General features: G+C 55.3%; 7 protein-coding genes across 7 annotated transcripts; 3 read left to right on the forward strand and 4 right to left on the reverse strand.

Annotated features, from left to right (window-relative positions):
* Positions 1-606: 606 nt before the first annotated feature.
* On the forward strand, positions 607-1,574 carry ACO1O0_007280 (uncharacterized protein; the record flags this gene model as incomplete). Its single annotated transcript, XM_083196653.1, has 4 exons — positions 607-634; positions 693-761; positions 817-1,144; positions 1,202-1,574. The coding sequence occupies 4 exons, from the start codon at positions 607-609 to the stop codon at positions 1,572-1,574; spliced, it is 798 nt and encodes a 265-aa protein (XP_083047861.1).
* A 981-nt stretch (positions 1,575-2,555) lies between these two features.
* ACO1O0_007281 (glycosyl hydrolase family 47-domain-containing protein) lies at positions 2,556-5,657 on the reverse strand (the record flags this gene model as incomplete). The annotated part of the gene is made up of 2 exons (XM_083196654.1): positions 2,556-2,850; positions 2,905-5,657. The coding sequence occupies 2 exons, from the start codon at positions 5,655-5,657 to the stop codon at positions 2,556-2,558; spliced, it is 3,048 nt and encodes a 1,015-aa protein (XP_083047862.1).
* A 1,079-nt stretch (positions 5,658-6,736) lies between these two features.
* BCK1 (uncharacterized protein) lies at positions 6,737-11,506 on the reverse strand (the record flags this gene model as incomplete). Its single annotated transcript, XM_083196655.1, has 3 exons — positions 6,737-6,863; positions 6,939-10,414; positions 10,472-11,506. 3 exons carry the CDS (start codon positions 11,504-11,506, stop codon positions 6,737-6,739), a joined length of 4,638 nt encoding a protein of 1,545 aa, XP_083047863.1.
* Positions 11,507-13,952: 2,446 nt separating this feature from the next.
* Positions 13,953-15,551, forward strand: ACO1O0_007283 (uncharacterized protein; the record flags this gene model as incomplete). Its single annotated transcript, XM_083196656.1, has 2 exons — positions 13,953-15,028; positions 15,152-15,551. The coding sequence occupies 2 exons, from the start codon at positions 13,953-13,955 to the stop codon at positions 15,549-15,551; spliced, it is 1,476 nt and encodes a 491-aa protein (XP_083047864.1).
* Positions 15,552-16,155: 604 nt separating this feature from the next.
* ACO1O0_007284 (hydrolase) lies at positions 16,156-18,435 on the reverse strand (the record flags this gene model as incomplete). Its single annotated transcript, XM_083196657.1, has 1 exon — positions 16,156-18,435. The coding sequence occupies one exon, from the start codon at positions 18,433-18,435 to the stop codon at positions 16,156-16,158; it is 2,280 nt and encodes a 759-aa protein (XP_083047865.1).
* A 592-nt stretch (positions 18,436-19,027) lies between these two features.
* On the forward strand, positions 19,028-19,642 carry ACO1O0_007285 (uncharacterized protein; the record flags this gene model as incomplete). The annotated part of the gene is made up of 1 exon (XM_083196658.1): positions 19,028-19,642. One exon carries the CDS (start codon positions 19,028-19,030, stop codon positions 19,640-19,642), a length of 615 nt encoding a protein of 204 aa, XP_083047866.1.
* A 2,421-nt stretch (positions 19,643-22,063) lies between these two features.
* ACO1O0_007286 (uncharacterized protein) lies at positions 22,064-22,464 on the reverse strand (the record flags this gene model as incomplete). Its single annotated transcript, XM_083196659.1, has 2 exons — positions 22,064-22,384; positions 22,459-22,464. The coding sequence occupies 2 exons, from the start codon at positions 22,462-22,464 to the stop codon at positions 22,064-22,066; spliced, it is 327 nt and encodes a 108-aa protein (XP_083047867.1).
* Between the last annotated feature and the right edge of the window lie 1,802 nt (positions 22,465-24,266).

Raw genomic sequence — 24,266 nt, forward strand, 5'->3', positions numbered from 1 at the left:
TACCGGTACGCAACAGGAGCCAAACCTTCTTTTCTCCCTCGCGCACCTCATCAAAAAAGACTAAGTTCCAGCCCCAACCCCCATCAATTCCAAGTAGAGAAAACCGCCTGCCTTAGCTCGTCTCTGCAACAGGTGACGTTGAGCTTGGGGAGAAGTCTCACTGCGCGCATTCCAGGTCGTCGCTCGTTTTACTTTGCCGCCGCCGCCGCCCGTTTGCTCTTCTCATCAAGAACTTGGTCAAGCCGTTTCATTCCAGCGTTGCGTTCCTCCGCTCCAACGACCGCCACGAGAGGCGATAGCTTCCTACACGCAACGACGATAGCGACGCACGAGGCCACGCGAGGCATCTGACCCAGTTTTGACGACGAGACGATAGCGCTCGCCCGCAGCCCCAACTGCTGGTTGAGCTTGCACGCCCCTTCCGACTGCTCGCTCTCTTCTCTTCCCCCGCAACCCTCTCCTTTCGAAAGGAGGACGGGTCCGGGTTGCTCCTTTTTATCGAGTCTAACTGCCGCTCTAAGGCACTGAGACTACAACACCGCTGTTATGGGCAGGACTACTAGCAGTAGTAGCAGCAGCAGCAGTAGCTCGAGAGGGCCCTTTGGCATGCCGAGGTTTCAGCTGGGGTGGGTTCGTAAGTGGCATTGTTCAAACACAATTGCTGGAATGCAGACTTTAACGTGTTCTTCTAGGGTACGTACCGTTCCTGGGCTACCACCATGTCCTGATGATCCTGATTGGCGTCGCCATTATCCTGTTATGTGAGTCTTCTTTGCCTGCATTGCGCCATTACGACATCTCTGACCTGTTTCCCAGCACTGCTGCTCGCCGGCTGCTCATCCTCATCGCCGCTGATTCCTGGCATCTTCCTCCTGTCACTCTATTACAAGGACTACGAGGCTGTACCCGACACGGCGCAGGTCGACTACAATGTTCACTCGGCTATTGCCAATATTGCCGGCGATGCGCATCTCCAGGCCCGTGTCGGCTACTTTGGCATCTGCATAAACCCTGACGGAGGCTCCTGGCTATGCAGTAACAATGCCACGGCTCTGGCCAACGAGGTTGACGTGGACCAGGATCCTCTGAACCTGATCTGGCTTGCTGCTCAGTTCAAGGACATGATCGTGTTTCCATACTTGATGTTAGTAGAAGTTCTTTGAGGTTGATGCGACAATGACATCAAGCTAACCCGTTATAGTATTATTGCCATCGTCTTTGCCTTCATCTGCTTCATTCTTCTTGCTACCTTCCCCGGCTGGCACGAAGAGGACGACTCCGATGGCTCTGAGCGCGATGTCAAGCCCTTTCCTTCGCGTGCCGTCTCCCAGGTCGCTCTCGCTATCATCTTCATTGCCTCTATATTCATCCTGGTCTCAGTGTTGTGGCAGCATACGGCCTCCGTTGCCGCATCCGTCATTGCACAAGACTTCGGCAACGGCTCCGTCAAGTCAGGTGTGGGGACCAGCGCCATGGTCATGGGCTGGTTCTCCTTTACGTTGCTCATTATCGTCACAATTGGTCTACTCGTCATGATACTGAGTATAAGTGTCTTGGGATCAATGATGGCGTGAGCAATGGAAATGGCTTGGTGATGAGCAGAACGACAAAGACGAAAGTAGCAATGTGAATATGGGTAGGTTTGGGTCACATTCAGCATCGGAGTTCTTGGGGCGCGTTTCTTCACGGCAAAATCGTCGGCGGAAACTAGCATTGCAGTACATATGCGCGGCATAAACACCACCACCACACCCTCCGCCAACCGTCTCCGAACAGTCTCCCCCGGCAACCTTCGGCCAAATCCCCCCTTCCCCATTACATCTCTGCATAGTGAGATGGGATCTGGAGGACCCGGTTGGTGGGACGACGATACGAAGGCCTCTCACGATGTGAGGACGAAACACGCGATGGAAGTGCAGACGACGCCGATGGAAATGAATGCGAGGCACACCAGAAAGATTGGGAAAGGGAAGCATGCGATCTGAATTTTGTATTTTGCCATGTGGCCTTTAATGAAGAATGTGGCATTTTTGTTTCGGGATGATGGCCATGAGCGGCAACACGTCTGGTTTTTGCGTTTAGACCCTCTTTTGCTAGGTCATGTTAAATGACAAAGGGGTGTGTGGGAGAGTCTCATGTACAACTACGGCAAATGGATTTTGATATGGATATGGTGCGGACACCCAGAGAAGAAGAGAAAGCAAAGTGGTACAAGAACGAGAATGTTTCCGACTTGCATGCCCAAACCTGTTGGAACTGAGTGCGACGAGAAGCAAATGTACGTAGTTATGTCCGTTGTGTTTTTATAGTACTAGTAGTTATCCCGATAGTCTCGAGGTATAACAATTCGAAACATGACCCGATGAAGTAGACACTGGAACGCCCGCCTTGCCTGTTGTTGCCTTGTTTATAAACGATGACACTCTTCGTGTCTGCACATTAAGTGATGTACAATGTGACGCACTCTTTAGAGTCATCTAACACTTATTTCTATACCTCACTCTCTCTCGTATCGTAATGTAGATAAATTCCTTCTGCCCGCTAGCATAGGCGTCTTACGTCGGGCGGCGGAAGGGGTGGGCCTCGGTGTTGAGCACCCACTCGTCAAGGCTGATGACGTCGGGCTCGGAGAAGAGCAAGTAGTAGTACTTGAGCGTCTCGGCGATCCAGAAGCTCTCCATTTCGTCACGCAGATTCGGTACAGTTTTCGTCACGTCATCGATGGCACTGTTGGCGTACTCGGTACGGGTGGCTGCCAGGGTGGCTTCAAACATGGCCCATCCTTTGTCCATCCATGTCGGGTCGCCTGTGATGCGGTACATGTACCACACTGACTCGATGGCTTCAGGTCTGCAGGAGATTCTTAGCGCGAGGATCTTCCCTAGAACAGTGAAAGGTTCTTACCGTAGAATGTAGTGGGAGGACCGAATTTCGGTAAATCCCGGGGGTAGGCCTTCTTTCTCGATTCTTTTCTTCACAAACTCTTCATGCGATTGAGGCTTCTTGCGATCAGGTGTCATCCGCGCAGGCGCGCTAAATCTCGGGACGCTCGTCCGATCCCCGCCGGCCTCGTCTGATTTCTCGTTAGAGACCGGCTCGACTTTGCGCTCCGGCTTAGAGTCGTCATCGGCCGCCGACTCCTCTGAGTCTTTTCTACCATAAGCCCCCAGGCCAAGCTTCTTCTTTAGCGAATCCGGGAGCTCAGACTCAGCGTCATCGTCGGACTCCTGCAAGGGGATGGCTGCTCGCTTCCGAAGAGAATCTCTCGACGAATCTGATGTATCAGTGTACTCCGGGCCAGTCTGTTTCAGCTCCTCGGCCTCGTCAGAGCCATCCGTCTCTAGCTCCTCGATCCCTTCACCCTCATCAGGGCTCTCCTCGGCCTCTTCAGAGTTAGACCCCTCCAGCTCTGGAAGCGAACTGTCCTCGATATTGGCGGCCTCCTGGAGTCGCGCAGCCTCCTGCATCTCCTCTGCCTCCTTCTCCCACTTTGCAAGCTCCCTCTCTCGCCACGATCTTGATTGGTCCAGCCGGTCGTGCCACAATGTTTCGTTGAAGTCGCACTTCTCGAGGTCGGGACATGGGATGACATTCGCGTTTTCGGCCATGAGCCCGGACCGCATCAGTTGATACGCCCATACACAACCATCGGTCAACTCCTTGGCCATCTCTACATCGGCCTCGCGGCCGAAAATTTTCCCACCGAGTCCGTACATGCCCCCAATGAAGCATGTCAAGTGTGTGATCTCAAACTCGGGCGAGAGGCCGTTGTCATTTCGGCTGTTGACGGACATCTTTGCCGGGAATAGGACCTTCCAGTCGTCAAGGGCCATGGGCCGGAACATGAGCCACTCGTTGACTGCATCAACTGCATCCTCATAGAGCTTTTGATACTTGGGCTCTAGACCGCCAAGCAGAAGGTACTCCTTGGGAAAATATTCGTATGCCGAGTCTTGAGAACCGCCCACGTGGTAGGACTGATACCCGTAGCCGCTGGGCACGATCCCCTGGGGGACACAGTCCCACTCCGAGGTGCCGCCATCGGCGGCAAAGGGAGGCCTGTTCTTGGCCTCGGTGTCGGTTGGAGTCTTCCATTCCCCTTCACTGAGGTCTATCTCGCTTTCCTTCAGGTCCCGCTTTTCAACACGGTCGTCCTCTTTGACCATATCTTGGGTTCCGAGATCTGACTCATCGCTATCAGGAACATAGCCCTCTGGTTCCTCAAGCAACTCTTCTGACTCGAGTTGCTTCTGAGCAGCTTTGCTAATATTCTTGCGGATAGCGGTGGCCGTCTTATTGCACCCCGAGGCATCAAGATTTTCGGGAAAGAGCCCGGGAATTGCTGTTCCGGCCTCTTGCATTTCGACTAGGCCATTTGTGATACGATCGATAGCGTCGTAGTACTTGTTGTCCCTGGTGAGCTGAGCCAGCCGAGTGAACTCCATAGACAGGGATCCAATCTCGGCAATGCCCACGCGGCCGGCACGACGAGGCTGAGAGGCGTGGACAGGCTTCCACTGGTAGTACAGGACAGGCATACGGTTTGGCGTATCGAAGATGCTCATCAGAATCTCGCCCAGTTCAATCGCCTTGTCAAGCAAAACCTTGTGGTTGCCCTCGTGCCCTCCACTGAGGTCATAGGCACTGAGCAGGCCTCCGAGATATCGAATGGTTGTCTCAAAGACGGGGATGTCATTCTTTTTCGTTGTGGTAAAGTCGATATTCGCGGCCGCCTTGACGGCTTCGTCAAATTCGTCCCTCAAGCCTGCAATCCAGAGTGTATCTAGAGAGTCGACCAACGTGGCAGCCCAGCCGCAAAACGGGTCACGGCTTTTGCCAGAGACGGGCGATAGCTCGTCATGCATCCAGGCGTACTTCCGGTAGCCCCCCCAGCTTCTGGCAATCTCCGTCTTGACTCGTTGCTGCCTTTGGATTCGCTGCTCCTTGTCTTCCTCGGACTCCTCCTTGAACTCGAACTGGATTCGAGGAATCGCCTTGGGCTCGCCGGTGGGCAGGGGGATGATGGACTCTTCTGGGATCGGAAAGTGTTCCGGGAACTTCTTCCAATGAATCTTTGACTCATCCAGGATGGCCTTGTTGCTCTCGTCGTTTGGAGGATTCTCATACTGAATGTCCAGTTCCTCGTCGGTCGTTTTGGTAGGGGTGTCGCCTCCCTCATCCTTTTCCTCCGTCGGACTCCCCTTCAAACCACCCTCGTCCAGCTCATGTTGTTCGGTCTCCTCAGAGCTGGGCTCAGTTCCCTCCTCGGATGGGCCGCTCGTGCCGTCTCCCCCCGTGTCGGGCTCCTTGTCCTCCAACTCTGTAACCTTGACGCCGAGGTCCTCCTCCTTCTTACGCTCCGAGTCATACGGGCTAACGGTATTGTCCCAGACGATCGGCGCCCCCTTGTCGTACACGTCCTTGATAGGCGCCGGCCGCGGGCGCTCTACCGGCGGGACCAGGACATCATCCCCAATCCCGTTGTAGTCGGCCGGAGGCGGTGGGTGGCCGGCACCAGGCGCTTTGCTGTAGCCCGAGCGCAGCTCCGCATATACGTTGGCGTCGTCCCACGAGTTCTGGAAGACGCGGTAGAGCATGAAGACAATGACGACGGCGCAAAAAGTCAGCAGCCGCTGGCGGCGCATCGGTAAGGGCATGATGGGCGGCTTAGTTCTCGGGATGGGCTCGCCGCTGGGCGGGCTCGTCTCGAGTCTCGACGGTGAGAGTTGGCGCCTACTGAGGTGGCATTTCTCGCGGCGGCCCGGTCGATTCGTCGGTTGCGTGGGGGAGTGCTTGTGGCAAGTTCTGCCGTCGGCCGGGATTCAGGTTCGCTCGCGACCTCGGGTCGTTGAAGACTGCGCGACTCAGGAGAATGGTGGAGCGATCTACAGGTGCGCCGGTCTCCACAAAAAAAAGTTGGCGAGAAGCAAGTAGACGTGATGGAGAAGGACCACAACAGCTGAAGCAAAGAGTAGTAACGTGGACGAGAGTGAATAGAAGTGAGTGTGAATCAGCTGCATATGGGACATAGACCGAGAGGGGATGCATCGGCCGAAGGAAGGTGCGACGGGGGCAGGCAGGTGCGGGCCTGGACTCTTCGGCTGGTCGCTCTAGCCTCTCTCAGCCTCTGGCCAGGTACTATTAGCCACCTTGGCGGCGGTGGCTTCTCCACATGCGATGCGATGCAGGGTCCACGGATGGGCAGGGGCGTCCATCGTTCCTGACGGGAACCCCGCTGGCTCTGCCCTAGGCAACTTAGACTCCTCTGCCTCCTCCAGGCTAAAAGGCCTACCGGGTACCGAGTACGTAGTACTCGTACTACCTTGGGATTCAACCTTCGGGGTGTTAATCCGCCGTTGCGTTCGTTTCAATGCACCCGCCGTCCTCGGCATGCCGTTCACATGGGTACACCCGTGTTTTCCGTGTCCCAAGCCCGAAACAAGAGTGTTTTAGTACTAGTAGTGCTTGGCGGGCATCGCCGCCAAGAGCCCATGACCAAGCGACTCGGCATCACTGAGACTCGGTGCTAGGCGCTCAAAGCTTCCATAACTCAGGTAGTACCATTTAATATCCTAAAGTTCCCAGATCCTCCCGCAAGAGAAGAAAAAAAGAAAGCACGTCAACGCCGTCGCTCCACTACTAATGAACCCGAAATCAGACCTAATACTAGTAGTACGAGTACGGAGTACTATTATCCCCTCAAATCCCAATCCAAATCGACAGACCCAATCAACTACTAGCTCTTAAATGTTCCTTTGATCTTGGCATACAACGTCGTGTCGAAGAAATCATAGCTGGGGTCCCACTCGCAGAACGGGTGCTGCGATAGCAGTACATCTGCCGTGGGTCGCTCTAATGGATTCCTAATTGGGCAGTCAGTTTCATTTGCGGGGGAGACCACAAGAGGATGAGGGTAACCCGGAAAGGTGGCCACTTACACCTGGAAGCAATCCATCATAAACGCCACCGGGAGCGGTCCAATTGTCTCCTGGATCTCCTCGGGGATCGGAGGCGTCTCTCCGTTGGCAATCTTGTAGATGGCGCCAACAGCCTCCTCCTGGCTCCACGGCCTTCTGCCCGCAAACATCTCCAGCACCACGCACCCTAGACTCCATATGTCCACCTTGGCGCTGTACCCTTCGTCCTGGGACCGAATTACCTCGGGCGCCATCCAAAACACGGACCCCTGCATCGAGTTGGTCTTGTCGTTGCCGTAGATATTGTCCGTCTTCTTGGAAATGCCGAAATCGCTAATCTTGCACGTCCCGTCCACGTCCAGCAGAATGTTGTCCGCCTTGAGGTCGCGGTGGAGGATACCCTCACGGTGGAGGTAGGCCAGTCCCGACAGCGTCTGCCGCGTCAGCGACGACACCACCGACTCCTCAAATCGCCCGTGCTTGCGCAGGCACGAGCCGATGCTGCCACCAGAGATGTACTCGAGGAAGATGCTAATGCTCGTCTCCTTGCGTTCGCATCCCAGGTACTGCACAATGTTGTTGTGATCTAGATGTTGCATGGTGTCAATCTCCTGGTCCAGCGCTGCTACCATCTCCCGCATCTTGGCCTTGTCACCGCTCGCCGCTCTGGGGTTCACCTCGACCTCCTTGACCGCCAAGAATTCACCAGTAGTTGCATTCATACCAAGGAACACGCGTCCGTATGTGCCCTGCCCGATGAGCTGGCCCTTGAACCACCTAAATGTAGTCTGGCGCTTGGGGAGCGTGTCCTTTGGCATCGGTGGAAGGCCTATACTTCCGCGTTCTGGTCGGATCTGTACAATATTGGCGTTGAACATCTTGGTGCTCTTGCGCCGCATAATGTTGGGGTTATCCCCGCTAGGATTGCTGGTCGGCCTCGCAAAGCTTTGTGAAGTCCTGGTGTATCGTTTATTGGCAACCTCACGGATCGACTTCATGCGACCCAAACCACCTGATCGTCGGGCACTCGGCTTGTTCACCAGAGTTCCGGTGCGCTCGTTCGCCTTGAGTGTTGACTCCTCAGAGCCCAGGGTTTCCCCATCATTGTACGATGTGAGTGGAGGTACATTGATTGAGGAAGGCCCTGCAGACGGACCAGAAGCGGCACTTGTAGGGCCGCCGAATGGATCAATGCTCTCCTCTGCCTCTGGAATAGGCGAGGGGCCGGGCTCCCCCTCGTCGAGCACAGGTTGATCAAGGTCCAGGTTCGGGAAGAAGTCGTCGAGGTTGTTGAGCAGGGCGTCGGTGGGAGGGCGGTTGGCCCATACGTTTTGCTCCTTGAATGACTTCCTACGGCTTATCTTGCTATCCTTGTCCTCCGAGTCATCTGAGCGAGGTGTGGCGGGCGTTCGATGGGTGCTGGATGTTCCGTGGTCATTTTCGTCCTTGGCGTCTGGTGAGAGTATGTTGATGGGCTCTTGGAATGACACGGATTGCGTCTTCTTGGACTTGGGAACAACAACCTTCAGGCTTGGTTGCTTGTTATGCCCTTTGCCTGCGGCGGCGGCGGCTGCCTTGGCCTTCCCCCTGCCCGCGAGCGGAACGGCAAACAACCCGTCGTCCGAGTCATCACTGTCGTCTTGCGGCTGCTGCCGTGGTGGTGCACTCGATGAAGGTTTGGGGAAGCCAACGTTTGGTTCCTTAAAGTCCACATCTGCTTCCTGAGATCTGCGTTGGCTACCAAACGAGTCACGGGGGAAAGTCGCGCGACTGGCCATCGCCGCCCCTGAGCTCACTCCAGTAGAAGTTGAGGGACGTCCAGCTATTCTCATATTAGCACCATCATCTTCTTCCTCGGTGGTCGATGTAGTTGTGGTATGCTTACGTTGCTGTGATGCCGTGTCCGAAGAGCCCACAGGCTGCGTCCTTACTCTATGAGGAGATGTTGGCTTCGGTGCATTTGCCGTCGACTGCCCCACAGCGCCCAGGTTCCTCCCCATGCCAATGAGTGCCGACGCAATACCTCCGGCCGGAATAGATGCGCTATCGCCGCCATCCCGTGGTCCATCCGTGGTTGGTGGGCGACGTAGCGAGGGATATCCCTCGGCGCTGCCATTTTGTCGAAGATGCCTGCCCGACTTCCTGCTAAGCGACTCTGCCTTGATCAGAGTAGGTGTAGGGTCACTCGGAGGTGCCGGGGGCCGCCGTTGCGGCAGGAAGGGGTCTGGTCTCTTGTCTGCGTAAGGTGAAGTGCGAGGCTTATCAAAGTCGACGGGGGTGCCTACAATCCCATAGCTCGTGCCAATTTCAGGCGCTATGGGGCTCTCCTTTTTGTTGGCCTGGCCCCTGCGGGCATCATACTCGCGCTGCCGCCGCTCCCGATCCTCACTGCCTGGCGGAGCAGCGTCGAGCTCAGCGGTATTTTCGCGCGAGCTCGGTGGAGACGAACTCGATCGTCGCCGCCCGTTCATCTTCTCATATGTCTCCTCGTCCATAGGGGTCCCGGCCGTCTTGTATCCCGGTGACAGCGACGCGGGCACCTCGGAGCTGGAATGTAGCCCTGGGCGGGCGCTGACCGGGGATCCGGGCCTTACAAAAAACTTGAGAGAGCCTATGGTATCGGCGTGGCTCCGCTTTGTTGTGAGGAGCCTCTGGTCATCCAAGATTTCCGTGTGCTCGAATGTCCCGAGCTCTGTCCGGTAAATGGTGGCATTCTGATAGTCACCTAAACCGAGGTTCATGCAGATGTCGCGGCGAATCTCGGCCGCCGTATTTGCCCCGGTGACATCGCACATTCGAAAGGTCCAGTAATCCATGGTAGCGAGCACGTATATCCTAGTTGAACGTAGGTGCTTGGTTGTCGTGTCACCACTGGGAGTGACATGGCCTGGAAAGGCTAGCGGTTTGGCTGACCTTCCGTCATTGACTGGCGAGTCAACCTCATCTGGCGACGGGAACGACCCATCCCCCGTGTGCTTCTTTTTCCGCAAGAAACCCAAGAAGCTCCTGGAATCCCTGGCCGAATGGGGCGGGTCGGTGCTCGCTGATCGGTCACCAGGTTCCAGTGGTGACTGTCGTGGGCGCCCCACCATATCATCAAAGCTTGGAAGGTAGTTGTATGCGTCGGGCGGCAGACCGGAGCCATAGTGAGCCATGTTGGAGGATGATGAGTCTGTACTGTTCCTCGACCGGTGTGGGAACTTGGTCTGGTTCGGAGATGAGGACGTCACTGGTGTCGTTGACGCAGCCATAGCAAGCACGGGGCTTTCAATGGGGCTGTCAGTCCGCGCAGATGGGCCGAGAAAGGGGGGTCCGCCATCGCCCAGTTCGATTAGGTTGGGACTTCCGCGACGTCCACCCTCGGTGCTTATGTTCTTCAGAACCGCCCGGTGGTTTGCCTCAGATGACATTGTGTGGCTGCCGAGAGGAAAGTTTTGGCCCCGTGTCTGTGAATATCGCCTTGTCGAGAGCTCCGAACCTTGGGGGTGAAGGGGTGTCTGTGTAATGTCAGTAATGTTGTAAGATATAGAACTGGTAGAATGGCAACAACTCACACTCGGCGAACCTCCCGCCTCAGTGCCAGCACTAGGGAGACTCGAGGGGCCTTGCCCGCCCGAATTGGACTCTTTCCTGGTGTGTGGGATGGATATTTTCGACGGCTCGATGGGCTTGTCGGAGACGGCATTTCTGATGAGTTGGCGCATGCGCTTGGCCTCATCCCTCTGCTCCCTCTCTTTTGCCTTGTCCCACGTCTTGCCACTCTCAATGCACGCCTCGCGAAGTCGAGGGTACACCTGCTCATGCATGACCGACAGCTTGCCGCGCCCGCGGTGGGTGAGCCCGATCTCGAGAAACTGCGCTCCGTGGATGTTCAAGTCCTTGAAGGTTTCCTGCCAGTCGCTGGAGAACTGCTGGGTCGCCAACCATATAAGGACGGTGTCGAGCGGCCACTGGGCGGCCACCTTGGGCGGGATCGAGCTACTGCTGCTGGAGTTGGCATCGCCCCTCCCCTGGCCATTACCGGGACGTGTTCTCGCCGCATAGTCATCCATCATAGGGCCCGAGCCAATCGTGTCTGCACCGTTTGGCGTGATGGACAGCCACGAGGTCTGCGAGGGGAGAAGCGTGGAGGCCGAGTCGTCGCGGTCGAAGCCAGGGATGCCCGGGATGTCGCCGATGGTGTCACCGGTGGGGACGTACGTGGCCGTCATCTTGGGGACGGCGGCTGCTGCTGTTTGCGCGGCCATCTGCGCGTGTAACTGCGGGTTGTACGGCTGGTGAGGCCCGGAGGGCGGCGGGGGCGGGACGAAGCCCTGACGACCGGTGTACATGCTGCCAAAGGTGCCGTGCCAGGACGACTGCTGGTTCATGTTGGCTCCCGGCGGCGGGGGCGGGGGCGGGAGCATCGTGGCGGGCGCGCCAGAGCCCTGGGACGGTGTATATCTCGGGGGCGGAGGCGGCAGGTTCATCATGCCGCCCATCTGGGGTCCTTGCAGCGGAGGAGACATGAGCGGCGGAGGGGGAGGGACCTGGAACGGCCTCGAGGGATCGTTGGGGGCGCCATGTCTCTGGCCGCCGCCTTGATACATGACAGGCAGTACCAAGGAGCAGGTGCCCCTCCGTCAGGTGTCGGGGAAGCTATCCCAAAGTCGGGCGAACAGCAGGTGGCGTCAACGACAGGCAGCGAGGAGGACGGGATGTTTATTTATTTCTTTGAGAGGGGGTCTTCGATCGCTGATCGTTATCGTCGGGGCATGGACAGAACGGCAGGCGACACGTCGTCGGGCAAGGGAGATGGAGCGGATGGCGCCGGGGGCGAGTCGTCGTCAATGCGTGCGTCTCTCAGCCAACATGGGCATCTGGAGTTGGTTGGAGGTTGGCAGCTCAGCCCAACCGGATGAGCGTCTGCGCGCAGCGCTGGCCCGTGCAGCTGGTGACGACAAAACACCAACGCCGAGCGGGAAACAGATACAGATGTGTTCTGGGTATCGTAGCCGTCCGTCGGTGGGGATCTAGAGGCGGGGGTGGCGGACAGGTGGGATGGAGCAATGAAGCAATGGATGAAGCATTGGAGAGACGTTGGAAACGTTGGAAGCGTTGGAAACGGCGCCAAGCTGGTTTCTGGCTGTGTGGTGCGCGGCTAAGAGGTCCACGGCGGGGAGCTCCAGCCTTCGCCAACGCAACCTGGAACTGCAGTGTGGGTGTGGCGGCATGTTGGGCATGGCGGCGGAGACGTTTTGGAAATGGTGGAGCGATTAGCCGCCGACTCCCGCATCGATAGTCTCAAAAGGTGCGGGTACTCAGGCAAAGTTGCCTATTCCTACTCATACTGGATTATTTCTATGAAAATGCACTTAATCCCCCGGGACAGCCCTGGTCCATTGTCGATGATGAGCGCGCGACAGGTATCAATCAATCGTTTCTCGCAAGATTACCGAGGACTCGTGTCCGTACTTCGTATACGAGTACTCGTAGCCGTGCTCAACACGACCCACGACAGCCAATAATCCCTTGGGCTCCTCAGCTAAGCCGCCACCGCGGTCAGACAACTTAGTCCACGACTCCAAGCAAGTCCATTGGAAGGATTTTACCGCCCTCCTGCCCCGTGCCACCTTGTATTTCCCCAGTTTGTTCCCAAAATGGGTTTCATCAGCTTAGGTAAGTAGGAAGTACCCGTACGGTTGCACATTAAGGCTCATTTGCACCTGTCAGTGCATGCCACAGTGACTGTGTGGCTAATTTAACCCGAGGAGACCGTCCCCGCGCGGGTTGCACTGCAGGTTCAGGAGGATCACGCAGAGGACTCCCCAGACGACCTGGACCGCAATGACCTAGATGCATCCCCACCAGAAGGGCAACTTGAATAGATTCCCCGTCGGCCCAGGATCTTTATCCACCCGGGGAGAATGGCTGTCCCCAGGAGTGTGGTAGAAAGACCCGATGAGAAGGACGTTCTATCAAGGGTTAGGGTTAGTCTCGCTACCATATGCCTTGACGACCGGCAGAGATAGAACATCCGAAGTCTAAATACAGGCCGAGCCAGGGCAGGGTCGGTGAAGGTTCGCGGTCATCTGGCTAAGGATTCAGCGCTGGTCAAATATTACAAGGGATGTGTAAACTCCATAGATTAAGCAATCGGCAATTCCAATGGGCTGACCGACGGTGCTTCTGATGATCTGATGAGCCCCAAGACGTCACGCCACTCCCTATTCCCAGGTCCCTTCGCACGAAATAGGGCATCATCTTCTAACTGCTCCTACCAATGCTTGCTAAGAGTATGCTTCAAGTTTGTACAAGTACTGCTCGTAAGCCCTGTTCCGAATTAAGCCACGCTTTGGACGGTAGCATCCACGTGTGAAGCACGTTGAGGGTGAGCCGCTCAAAGAAGTAGATGCTGGTATTACTCTATAATAAATACTAACACATACCCCAGCTAATACTAACCCAGGCAGTAAAACGGCCAGTGGAGACGAGTACTACTCGCACTATGTAGAATCTGTCAGTGCCTGCGGAGTATTACATAGTATAACGAATACTCCGCACTCCTGCCGGCATTGGCTGAGACATAGTCCGTCTCAAAACCTCAGGACTCTGCCGCGGCAGAGCTATCCAGGGCTATGATGGGCTCCCTATTCCCAAGGTGGTATAACGTGAAGAACTGTCAAGGTGACGGCCCGGGATTGTGGAATCCCCGGTCCTGGTCAACGGCGTTGCAGCAGACTTGCAGCTTCCAAAAACTGGTTGGGGTAACAAGACCCCTGCAGCTCGCTTTTGTCCCCCCCCTTCTGTCCCCGTTGTGTCCGTTCTCGGACACGAGTAGTATTAATCATGACTTCTCGCTACATGTACCTTTATACATGTAAGTGGGGGAAGCGGGGAGATGACACTGGTCTTCCATTTATACCGGTTTCTCACTCTCTCTGCTTGGTGCGATATACTACAAGTTCTCGTGATTTCTAGGTTCTACATATCCATCTATATTACCATTGACCACTCCACCACTTTACAAGTTTACAATACCAGCCCCCATTCAAAATGCCCAAGCAGGAACTTTTTGACCTTCACCCTATGGGATGGGAGTCGGACCCTCAGGATGAATTCTTCAAGCTGTCTACCCTCGACTACTGTGTGGGCCAAGTGTACACCAACTATGCCCTCTTTTTCAAGCTCTCAGATGCTGAGAAACCCAAGGCCGTCTCGGTGCTTAAGCGGGGCCTCGAGATCACCTTGAGCCAATGCCGCCAGTTATGCGGAGTTCTCGAGGAGCACAAGGACGGTGGGCTCTGCTTCCACAAGAAGAAGGAGTCTACGGTCGAGTTCCACGTCCAGTGGCTCGATGGGCCCGAGGATGTGGCCAGCGGCAAGTACCCATCGTTTGATGAGCTCGAGAAGCGTCACTTCGTCTCCCAGTCACTAGGCAGCATGGACACCTGGTGCGTGCCGCCAATGACATATGGCGAGAAGCCCGAGGCGCAGCCCAGGGGCGACCGCAGGCCTAAGGCGTCGGCCTTCAAGGCGAGCTTCGTCAACGGAGGCCTCATCTTCATGATGCACCACCACCACTATGCCAACGACGTCATGGGATGGGCCGGCGAGCTACACCAGCTGGCCGAGAACTGCGCCGCCGTCTGGAAGTCGGAGGACTGCCCAGCCCTGCCCGCCTGGGACCCGGCCTGTCTCGACCTGTCGAGGGTCTCCAAGCCCGATCCCCCAGAGGACCAGCACATCGACGGCCCCGTGCAGCCGCTGAGGCATCCCGACCACAGACCTGGCCAGTGGCTTCTGTTCCACCTGCCCAAGAGCAAGATGGCCGAGCTTAAGAAGCTGGCAAGCCCCGAGGATGGTAGCTACTGGATCTCGAGCTATGATGCGTATATGGCTTATATCTGGCGTGTTCTCTCTAAGCATAGGGCTCGGCTCTTCAAGCCTGGTCTTAAGCAGAACCTCCTCTGGGGCGAGGCCGTCGACATGCGTAGACGCTTCCACGACCCGCCTATCCCGGCCCGTATTCAGGGCAATGTCGTCTATGTGGCTCTTAGTGTACAGAGCCCCGTGCCGCAACTCACGGCCGAGGATGTCATCTCCGAGGCGCCCCTGTCAAAGCTGGCTTGGTATGTCCTCTCTCTCCTTCTTCCCCCCTTTCCCCCCTACCCTCTCATCTCGTACCATGCCATCCCTCCCACTCTTCTTTTCAAAACGAGATGGTTAACACTAGCACCCTTGCAACAATCCAGGTACATCCGCCAGCTCACCAACGGCGTCACGCAAGAGTACGTAGACGCGGCGCTCACGGCCATCGCCCCCATCAGGGACAAGACGACACTCTTCCTCCGCACCGATAGCTTCCCGCCCATGAGCAACTTCACAACCGAGTGGCGCGATACGCGGCCCTGCGATGCCGACTTCGGCTTTGCTAGGCCTTACGCCTTCCGCTTCCCCTTCGACACCGTCACCGCCGGCCTCACCGTCGTGTACCCGGCGCGGACTAACGGGGCGCCCGCGGGCGACGATGAGGGCAACGAGTTCAGTGTCGGATTCGAGAAGGAGATTGCAGGGGATCTTATTAGGGACCCTGAGTGGAACAAGTACTTTGAGTTCCGGGGCGTCGACGCAGAGGAGGGGGGCGCGGCTTAGGGGCGAGGTTTGCATATACATACACATAACGCATTGCAGGCCACCTTTCAGCGCAGAATGATAACAAATGAAACGGTGTCCCGAACCAAACCTCCAACCAAGATTTTGTCACAGCTTACACGCGCGATAGTAGAGTGTACAGCTCTAGGGCTCCCCTGGGCTGTCGTCAGATTTACCTGTGGCCACACCCTGGCTGCTTCTATCCCATACTGGGCAATTGTACAGTTCGAACCTTTTGAAGAGTCAGCTCTTCTGATGTGATAGTTATAACACGTTCTTTCAAATAAGGATTGATGCCGCCATAGCTGCTCCTATTGGTTTAGGAGGCTGCATGGTTCTTCCACATCGAACACAATAGGACCAGTGCTTCTGTCATTGCAGATATGTATTCCAAAAACAACAAAAAGACCATATACCCCCAGCAATATCTCCAGACCCAAGAGCCCGGGATGAATCCAAACTACGCTATGTGAACGCTATACTGTTACCTTACCGATATATAGCCCAAGATATCCAGACGCCGTATATACCAGGGTGGTGCACCACCGGTACGTGGGGAAAAAAAAGAAGGTATGCTAACTCATGCGGGAAACACCGCCATCGCTCACATGAGGCTGCAGTTCCACGAGTATCCCTCGCGGCACTGCTCTATGTAGCTATCCTCGTCGGCCGAGCCCTGCGGCACGTTGTGCTTCCTCGCCAGCCCCACGACCGTCAGCTCCTGCTTGCCCCCGGGGTGCCACCACTTGAGCCTCTGCAGAAGCGTCCCCTCCTCCTCGTCCGAGCTGATCTCCCACTTGCCCGCCGAGACGGACACGTCGGAGATGTCCTTGGGGAAATGAAACTCGGGCAAGAACACCACCGTCGGGTTCTTGTCCGTGGCAGCCTCCGGGGCGGAAACCTTGAGCTTGAAGGTGCATTGCCGAAGATCGAAGCCGTATGACTCGACGTCCCCAGCAACAAAGGTCGGTGTAGGGCGGATAAAGGCCTCGGCGGCACGGTACCCGGGAGCGTTGGTGAGCTCGGGGTCCTTGCCTGACGGCGTCGAGCTTATCGAAGGCGTGGTGAGTGTGCGATGGAGGTTCCCCGGCGTCACGCTGCCGTCTTCGGAGACATCCTGTGTCGACTTTAAGGAGGACTGGTCTACCAAGCGATTCTTGGGAATAGAAGACAGCGAGGGGACTTTGTCGTCTACAGAAAAGATAGACAGGTCCTCTCCGTTCCACTGATCGCCCCACTGATGGTCGTTATTGGTGGAGTAGAGCCAGAGGCAGTGGCCTTCTAGCCCGGCACCCTCCACGGCAAAGTAATTGGCGTCGAGAGCCGCCGACTGGCTGGAGTAGTCACCCGTTTTGTAGGCCTTCTTGTCGTCCATGTCGTAGGGGATACCAAACTCGGACAGGATACAGGGGTGTTTGCCAGTGTTTTCCCTCCCTTCTTCCTGGAGAAATTTGAGTTGGTCCCTCAGACAGTTGCGGATCGCCGTCTCTCCAATCTTGATGGCAAACGCCGGGTGCCAGTACTTCCCCCGCAACACTCCGACCACGTCAACGTTCCACGTGCTATTCCAGTGTTTTGTCATGAGCGTGATTCCATCATAGTAATGAGGGGTGAACGCCATGTTAGGATCGTCGTCCGGCGTTCCCTTGATCTTGGGCGGGATCTCCAGCGTCGGAAACTGCATGAGCATGATGCAGTCTTTATGAATGCTGCGGCATGACTTCTTAAACCTGCGCCAAAAGTCCATGAAGTAGGTGTTAGTGAACTCGGGATAGTCGATGGTGTTGCCAGTATGGGGGTTCTTGGCGAAGTAATTCTTCTTGAGCAGAGTGTCTGTTGACGGATCCCAGACCCCATGCTGCGCCCAGACACACTCGCCCATCTTCCATCCAGGATCACGCTTAAACCCGTACCGCGAGTCGTCATAGCTGGCCGGCAGCCACGCAATCTCCCCATGGGGATCCACTAGCTTGGTACCTGTCTTGTAGGGTCCCAGGCCTCCCATGTCCCACGTATCAATCTCGCAAGCCCTCCCGCTTCCAGTGAGGATAGCCTGCCATATCGTGGGGCAGGTACCCTTCTTCAGGGGAAACTCCTTGGGAATCACGCTCAGATCCTGGTATCCAGTGAGGCCCCTATTGGGCTCGTTCATGCTCTCCCATCCCATGACAACCTCGTTCTCGAGGTCTCCAGCCTCGTGTATCCGCCGCGCCAGGTGGGCACAGGCATCGATGAAATGGCCCTGGAGATAGTCCTGGATGTTGACGCCATCGATGATGCACTTGGGCGCAAAGTCTTTGCCGGCAAAGAAGAAGGTGAAGATGGTGGCGGCCGCGAGCCGCCAGTAGTTTGTTGACCAAATCATCTTGGGGAACTCTGCCGGATCGGGATAGGTATTGTGGACGATGGCGGCCTCGGTGGCGGCAAAGCTCTGGGGGTTCAGGCCGCAGGCGTAGAGAGTCCACATGGGTGCGCCGGAACCGCCGGTGAAGCGCGACCAGACATCCTGGTGGGGGTCCATGAAGATGAAGAAGCCATAGCGCTTGGCCAGTCGCAGGATCTCAATGGTGTGTTGGATAAAGTCCTCGTCATATATTCCGGGGCCGGTGGCCTCGATGGCCTCCCATGTAAAGACGTAGCGGATCGTGTTGAAGCCATAACGCTTGAGACGGGAGAAGTGGGTATGGGCATCGGCCTTGGTAAACGGGCGCTCGTGGAAGGTGACAGAGTCGCCATCGAAGAAGTCTTCGCTGTCGTGGGAGGTCTGGTCGGGTGCACTGGGGAGCTTGGCGTCGCCGGCGACGTTGATGCCGCGGAGGACCACCTGGCGGCCGTGGGGATCGCGGAACTGGCCGTCCTCGATGGACAGGCGAAAGGACGCCATGGTGGGTGGCTATCAAGACGTCTGCGACGATTACGACAGAGCGAGCTGAGAGGGGTGGTAGAGGGAGGAGGTTGGGATAATGTTGGAATGGGAGGCCAGACGCTAATGTGTGAGCTGTGACTGGAGACTTGCCAGAGCCGTACCCCAGAATCCCAGCGGCAGCACTGATGACGTCTTATCAGACACTTATCGCTAGTCTCCTTCCAGCCTTATATTAACCCTTTTAAACATGAACCTGCTCTAATAGCAAGCAACTTGAAATATTTGTCCTCCTGATTCCCAGCGGGACAATAAAACGCATTTTGCACTCCCGGGGAGAGCGCCCCGATTCTGTATGCGATCACACGGAGGACGCATACGAGTCACGATGAGGGGGAAATCACACGGGATCTCAGCTTTTATTCCCAAATGCAACCTTGAAGTCTTGATCATTCAGCTCCCCCTCATTAGCGGCTCTAATCACGCCCTTCCGCTGACAAATTGAGACCGGTCCTAGAGAATATATATATATATATAATATATCAACTTATAGATCGCAACTGAATCTTCTTGCCCATATTGACAGTGAATAATTCGCCATCTCAGCACCACCATGGCCGACTCAACTCAGTCCACCCCCCAGCGGCGCCCCTTCAAGGGATCATGCCATTGCGGCGCCACCCGCTATATCGCCTTTCTCACGCTTCCCCACACCCCACGGCAGGAATTCAGCCCGCCTCCCCAAGGACAGTGCCTGTACCGCTGCAACTGCAATGCCTGCCACAAGGCCGGCTTCCTCCACGCCCGCCTCAACTCCTCCCCGGATGACTTCTTCCTCCTGTCACCCCTCGATCCATACACCGAGCTCGGTGACTACCAGTGCGACGGCAGGTACCTCCACTTCTTCTTCTGCCGAAACTGCGGCGGGCGCTGCTTCATCTTCATGGGCGAGGGCGAGGTCGTCGACGCCGACCTGGGTGCGCTGGGCGTCGGCGAGGGGACCGTCAAGGCCTGGAGGCCCAAGAAGGACGGCTGGAAGGAGGGCAAGGTTAAACATGGCTGCTACCTGAGCGTCAACGCCTACACACTGGACCCTGACCAGGAGGGCCTGGACCTGCGCGAGTGGAAGGAGAAGAAGTGGGTGTACTATCTCGACGACTTGAAAAGCGGCCAGGAGGGTGCTGGAGGCCCTTCTTACGAACGGCCACACCCTGGCGGTGCGTATTAGGGTGCCATTCTCTCTCCTAGACACGATCCTATCAAGGTCTATGCGAATGGCATCCTTACCTGGCGAGAAATTGGCATTGAGAAAATAAGGGGCATACAAGCGTCGCTTATATATATATTCCCATAGTCTCAGTATCCCGTGGTATCCTAAATTTATCTACCTAGTATCCAGTCCACCCGTATATACATCATTCATATCCATTCCAAACTGTTAACGCGCCGTCATCGTCAAGAACCCCATCTCTAATCGTGGCAGTAGTTATACTCCCATAAAAAATAACTTGATACAATGATTCCCTACATTCCTGCGGTTCGACCAGAGATGTTATAGATACTTGCATTAGACCCTCAGTGTGCTGCCATGACCCGACCGGTAGCTTTTGAGGGGCGGCGACATTTCATTCAGTTGTGGGCATCTCTCTTGGGGACTGCGGAAAGACGTCTGAAGTTCTCTCCTGGTCACCCCAGATCATGTCGTGGTACAGCTGCGGCTGAGGGGCCTTGCTACTAAAGACGTAACGGTTGACAAACTAGGGGAGATACTTGCGGATCTGGAAGCTCATGACGGCGCTTCGAAACGGCAAATACGAGATCGAGTTCCTCCAGGCTGCGGCCCTTTGTTTCCTCAACGAGCAGGAGGACGAGGACGAAGGCGATGACGTTCAGGCCGGCGAACAGGCCTAGGGAGCCTCCGTCTCCGAGACCGCGCTTGCCATCCCGGATGGTGGGATAGAGTACGGACAAGAGGCTGCTGAAGAAGAAGTTGGTTGAAATGGCACAAGACGTACCCTACACAAGTTAAACATCTACTAAGAGAAATTAAAGGGGTGATGTGAATCAGCTTGCAGTCTCACGATGAGAGAGAGGAAAGCTTTCCGACGCAAGTGTAAAGGAATGGAACCAAGGCCCGGCGAGTATGCCACAGCAAACACTAACTCCTATCAGCACTTGGCAGGGTCACCAAAGGAGACAATGGCATGTGCCTCACAGTAGAGGAACAACGCAACAATGCCTGTCCTGACCGAGGTATCAGGGATCACGTAAGACAGCGCCCCTCCGAGCATAAACAGGGCCATGAGAGGGAGTGTCATAAGCAGCCAGCTTCGTCGGCCGAGCGTATCGATGCTCCGAATTGCGGGAAGCGCAAAGAGGAAGTTTATGGCGCCGAACTTGAGACTGTATGCTATTGGCTTTAGGGAACCCCGTGAGGATCGCGAGGGACAGGGGGGTGGACATGTCGAGGATGCAGACGCTGTATGCGCTGCTGCGGTCCGTGCAGGAGGTGAGGAAGTCGGCGCAGGAGAAGGGCAAGCTGTGATGGGGGTTGGTTGGTGGGCCAGGCTTTATCTTAATAGACTACAGGTAGCCCAGTGTTGCTGGACCCCCAGACACCGCTGACGAGCTCTGTAGAGTAGAAGGCGAAGACGTTAACGCCCGAAAGGTGCTGCGCCAGGTTCACCGTTCCAGTTGAGATCAAGGCATTGTACAGGCGTCGACGCTGGAACAACTGCCTGAAACACAGACACATGTCCCATAGAGCCCACAGAATCCTGAGGACAGATTGGCACGGGGATCCTCGCTAAGCGGGTCCATAGACTCCTGCTCAAGCGACTTACACACCGTATACATGCCGCGTAAAGCTTGTAGCTGATGGCGACTCGTTAGTACGTATGTATATATGACGCTGTCTGTGTTCAGTTACTCAAAGCTTACCTCTGTGTTTTGGAGCTGGAGAAGAATACTATAAGCCTTCTGGGGATTGTAATTTGGACCTTTCTGGAGATGATATCGCGGCGACTCGGGGCAAAAGAAGACAGTCATGATGAAGAGCATTAGGGCTGGGACGAGGGGTGCTCCCTGGATAAGACGCAGCGTGACTTCTTTATCCGATGCCGTGGTAAAGAGCAGATTAAAAGCAAATCCCGGCATGATGCCGAACGCAACTCTATCAAGAAGTTAGTAAGTCAATTGGGTTCCCATATTATTAGTCAAGAGTTCCCACCAGAGCTGCCAAGCAAGAATAGCTGTTCCTCTCCAAAAGCCGACTGCGGTCTCCGAGGCCAAGATTAGGGTGCTGACACCTTTGATCCCCATGGCTTGATATCTCGAATCAATCATTGCACCTTCTGGGTTACTGTATGAAAGCACTCACCGAGTCCATTGGCCATTCGGATACAGCACAGCTCTACCCATGTGTCGCAAAGATGGCTCCCAAGGAACTGGCAAAGACCAGGACAGATGCGACCATCAAACCGCCTTTTCGCCCAAACCAGTAGTTAATCGGGAGTGACAGCGGGCAGCCGACGAGGTCTACCGCAAACCAGGGCAATTCATTGGCACCCCCGAGCTTCCAGATAACCTCGTGATCCTTCCCATCCAGACCCCATTGGTTTCGGTAGAACGATGTACCGTTGAAGGAGGACTATACAAAGCCCTGCAGCAGTGCTGCCAGCGAAACGGTGAAGATGACCTTATGCATACCTCTCTCGCTCAGAACTGCGTCTCTCTCGCGTCGGAGGTAATACTTCTCCTCGGGCGACAGGAAAACAGGAATTTGGTGAGCCAGGTCGGGGTCGGAGTACCGTGCTACCTCGTCATACGGGCGGATGTCTTTAGCTACCTTGGCCGCTCTCAACACCTTTTCATAATCGATCGAGGGGAGATAAGTCTCGGTAAAATTCTGGACATCCGCGTTGAGCTCATCATCGGTAAGATGGGCCAGGGGATTCAACGGATTAGCCTCCTACATACAAAGGTAGTTGGTACCGACGTGGCTTTACGGCGGGTGCATACCTAGTGGATTCTCAATAATTGCACGGTCATTGGCACGGCAGTTGTGAATTTGTGCAGTGAGCAGGTCATTCTTGCCCTTAATTGTCGACATCTTTCACATAGAAAACGAACTGACACGACGACTCGTTCACCAAGTCTATGGTCGTGAGACGATGAGGCGGAGGCGATGAGATGTGAGGGAACTAGTCTCCCAGAAAGATGGTAAAAAATGAAGTGCAATACTAAGCCTTCACTCAGCGGCCCTAGATTGGGGAGATGTATGGGGTTATATAGTTATATACATATGTGACTGCCGGAGCCTTCGATGGTAGCCTGGAGATCCCACGTGCCCGTCAAATGTGCACACCGAGGCTGGACATCCAGGCTTCCGCGGGGGAGCAATTCACTCATATGATGGAACTGCCTGATCATGGTAGTTTAAATAGTTGAGGATATCCAGCCCTCCAGACCGGGGGGCCAAAGGGCCTGCCCATAACACATAAATACAGATACGAATGTCTGTCTATCTACAGAAACGGCCGCTATTATCTACGAGGCCTATCTTTGACTATGAGGACCGTCTCTAATTATATTAAAGCTTTGATATTAATTATGAGGCGTTATAAGCGCTATAATGATTATAATATGCGTTGTAAATATATATCGTTGCTGTATCGCGTTGCTGTATAGCGTTTTCCTCAAGTTAAAGTTTTTCTGTTATTACAGCTTTTGCGGACCTTGCCTGATGTGCGACCGTACCCGCTTGGCGAAGGAACATGGCGCAGGCGTTAGAGTCTAAACAGAGCAGTCAATTCACCGGGCAATGCTGTCCCAGGTCACCGGACAACAGATGCTTCCCATCAATCCAGATCAAACCAGCAAGGCTTTCGGGCGGCGAAAAGTGCTGGTTTTCTGACCAGTGGTGGCTTGTTCGATGCTGGATACATGCAGTTTGTTAATTCCAGGGGGACCACTCGTCATCAACATCATAATAGTACGTAAGAAGGCCGATTTCCCGAAGGCCGTGGTGAGGGCGCGCAACGTGTACGGAGTACCTGGGCAACGCCAAAGTGCAAATTAGGCTGTCTCAGTGCTGCATATGATGTGCCCACTTACTGGCACTGTCTGTGGCCATCAACAAGAAATGCCACTCACGGCGAAAGAGGGTGCACACGGACAAGATGGGCTTGGGAATAGCATGGCCTACCGAGCATGTGGAGCGTGCACAGCGGTCCTATCTACTCCGTAGCCGGTGACGGAACCAGATTCAGAGACGTCTCAACGTCCTCCCAATACTGGTAGAATTACGCCCCGGCCGTGGAAGACTTTAAGCGACGCAGATACTCCGAGGGACAGCAACTGAAAGAGGCTGAAGATTCGTGTTCGAGTCGCTGATGAAACTGTTGTCTTTCGCTTGAGAGAAAGAACATGGCCATGGTTTAACCCGGAAGACTGACAAGAGAAAGCCGGATACAAATAGAGGGACTGAAACCCAAAGCTGACTGAAATTGTATATCTGGATCGACTTTCAAATTGGGACTCGGTTTGGTGAGGAAGTACGGATGGTTAAGTTGGAAGTTAGGTTAGGTGTTTGTTGTGGAGTGGAGGAAAGAGTAGGAAAATCCCCGGTTAATTGGCGAATGCAGGTATGACATCGTCTGTAGCCATCTCAGCTTCCTCCCACCATTGACCAGCGCCGGTGCCAAATTGTGCCTTTTTCCTTCCAAACGCCCATGAGCATGCGTTGAGCTTCAAGACCTGCTGCTTGTACATGAGATGACAAGCTCTGGCTCTTGGGGACAGAAACTGTGGCCGTCCCTCGACTGAGTTGATCATCACACATTCGCAAACTC

The sequence above is a fragment of the Amphichorda felina genome (genome assembly GCF_050947745.1).
Source record: "Amphichorda felina strain 45539 chromosome Unknown scaffold_7, whole genome shotgun sequence".
NCBI lineage: Eukaryota > Fungi > Ascomycota > Sordariomycetes > Hypocreales > Bionectriaceae > Amphichorda > Amphichorda felina.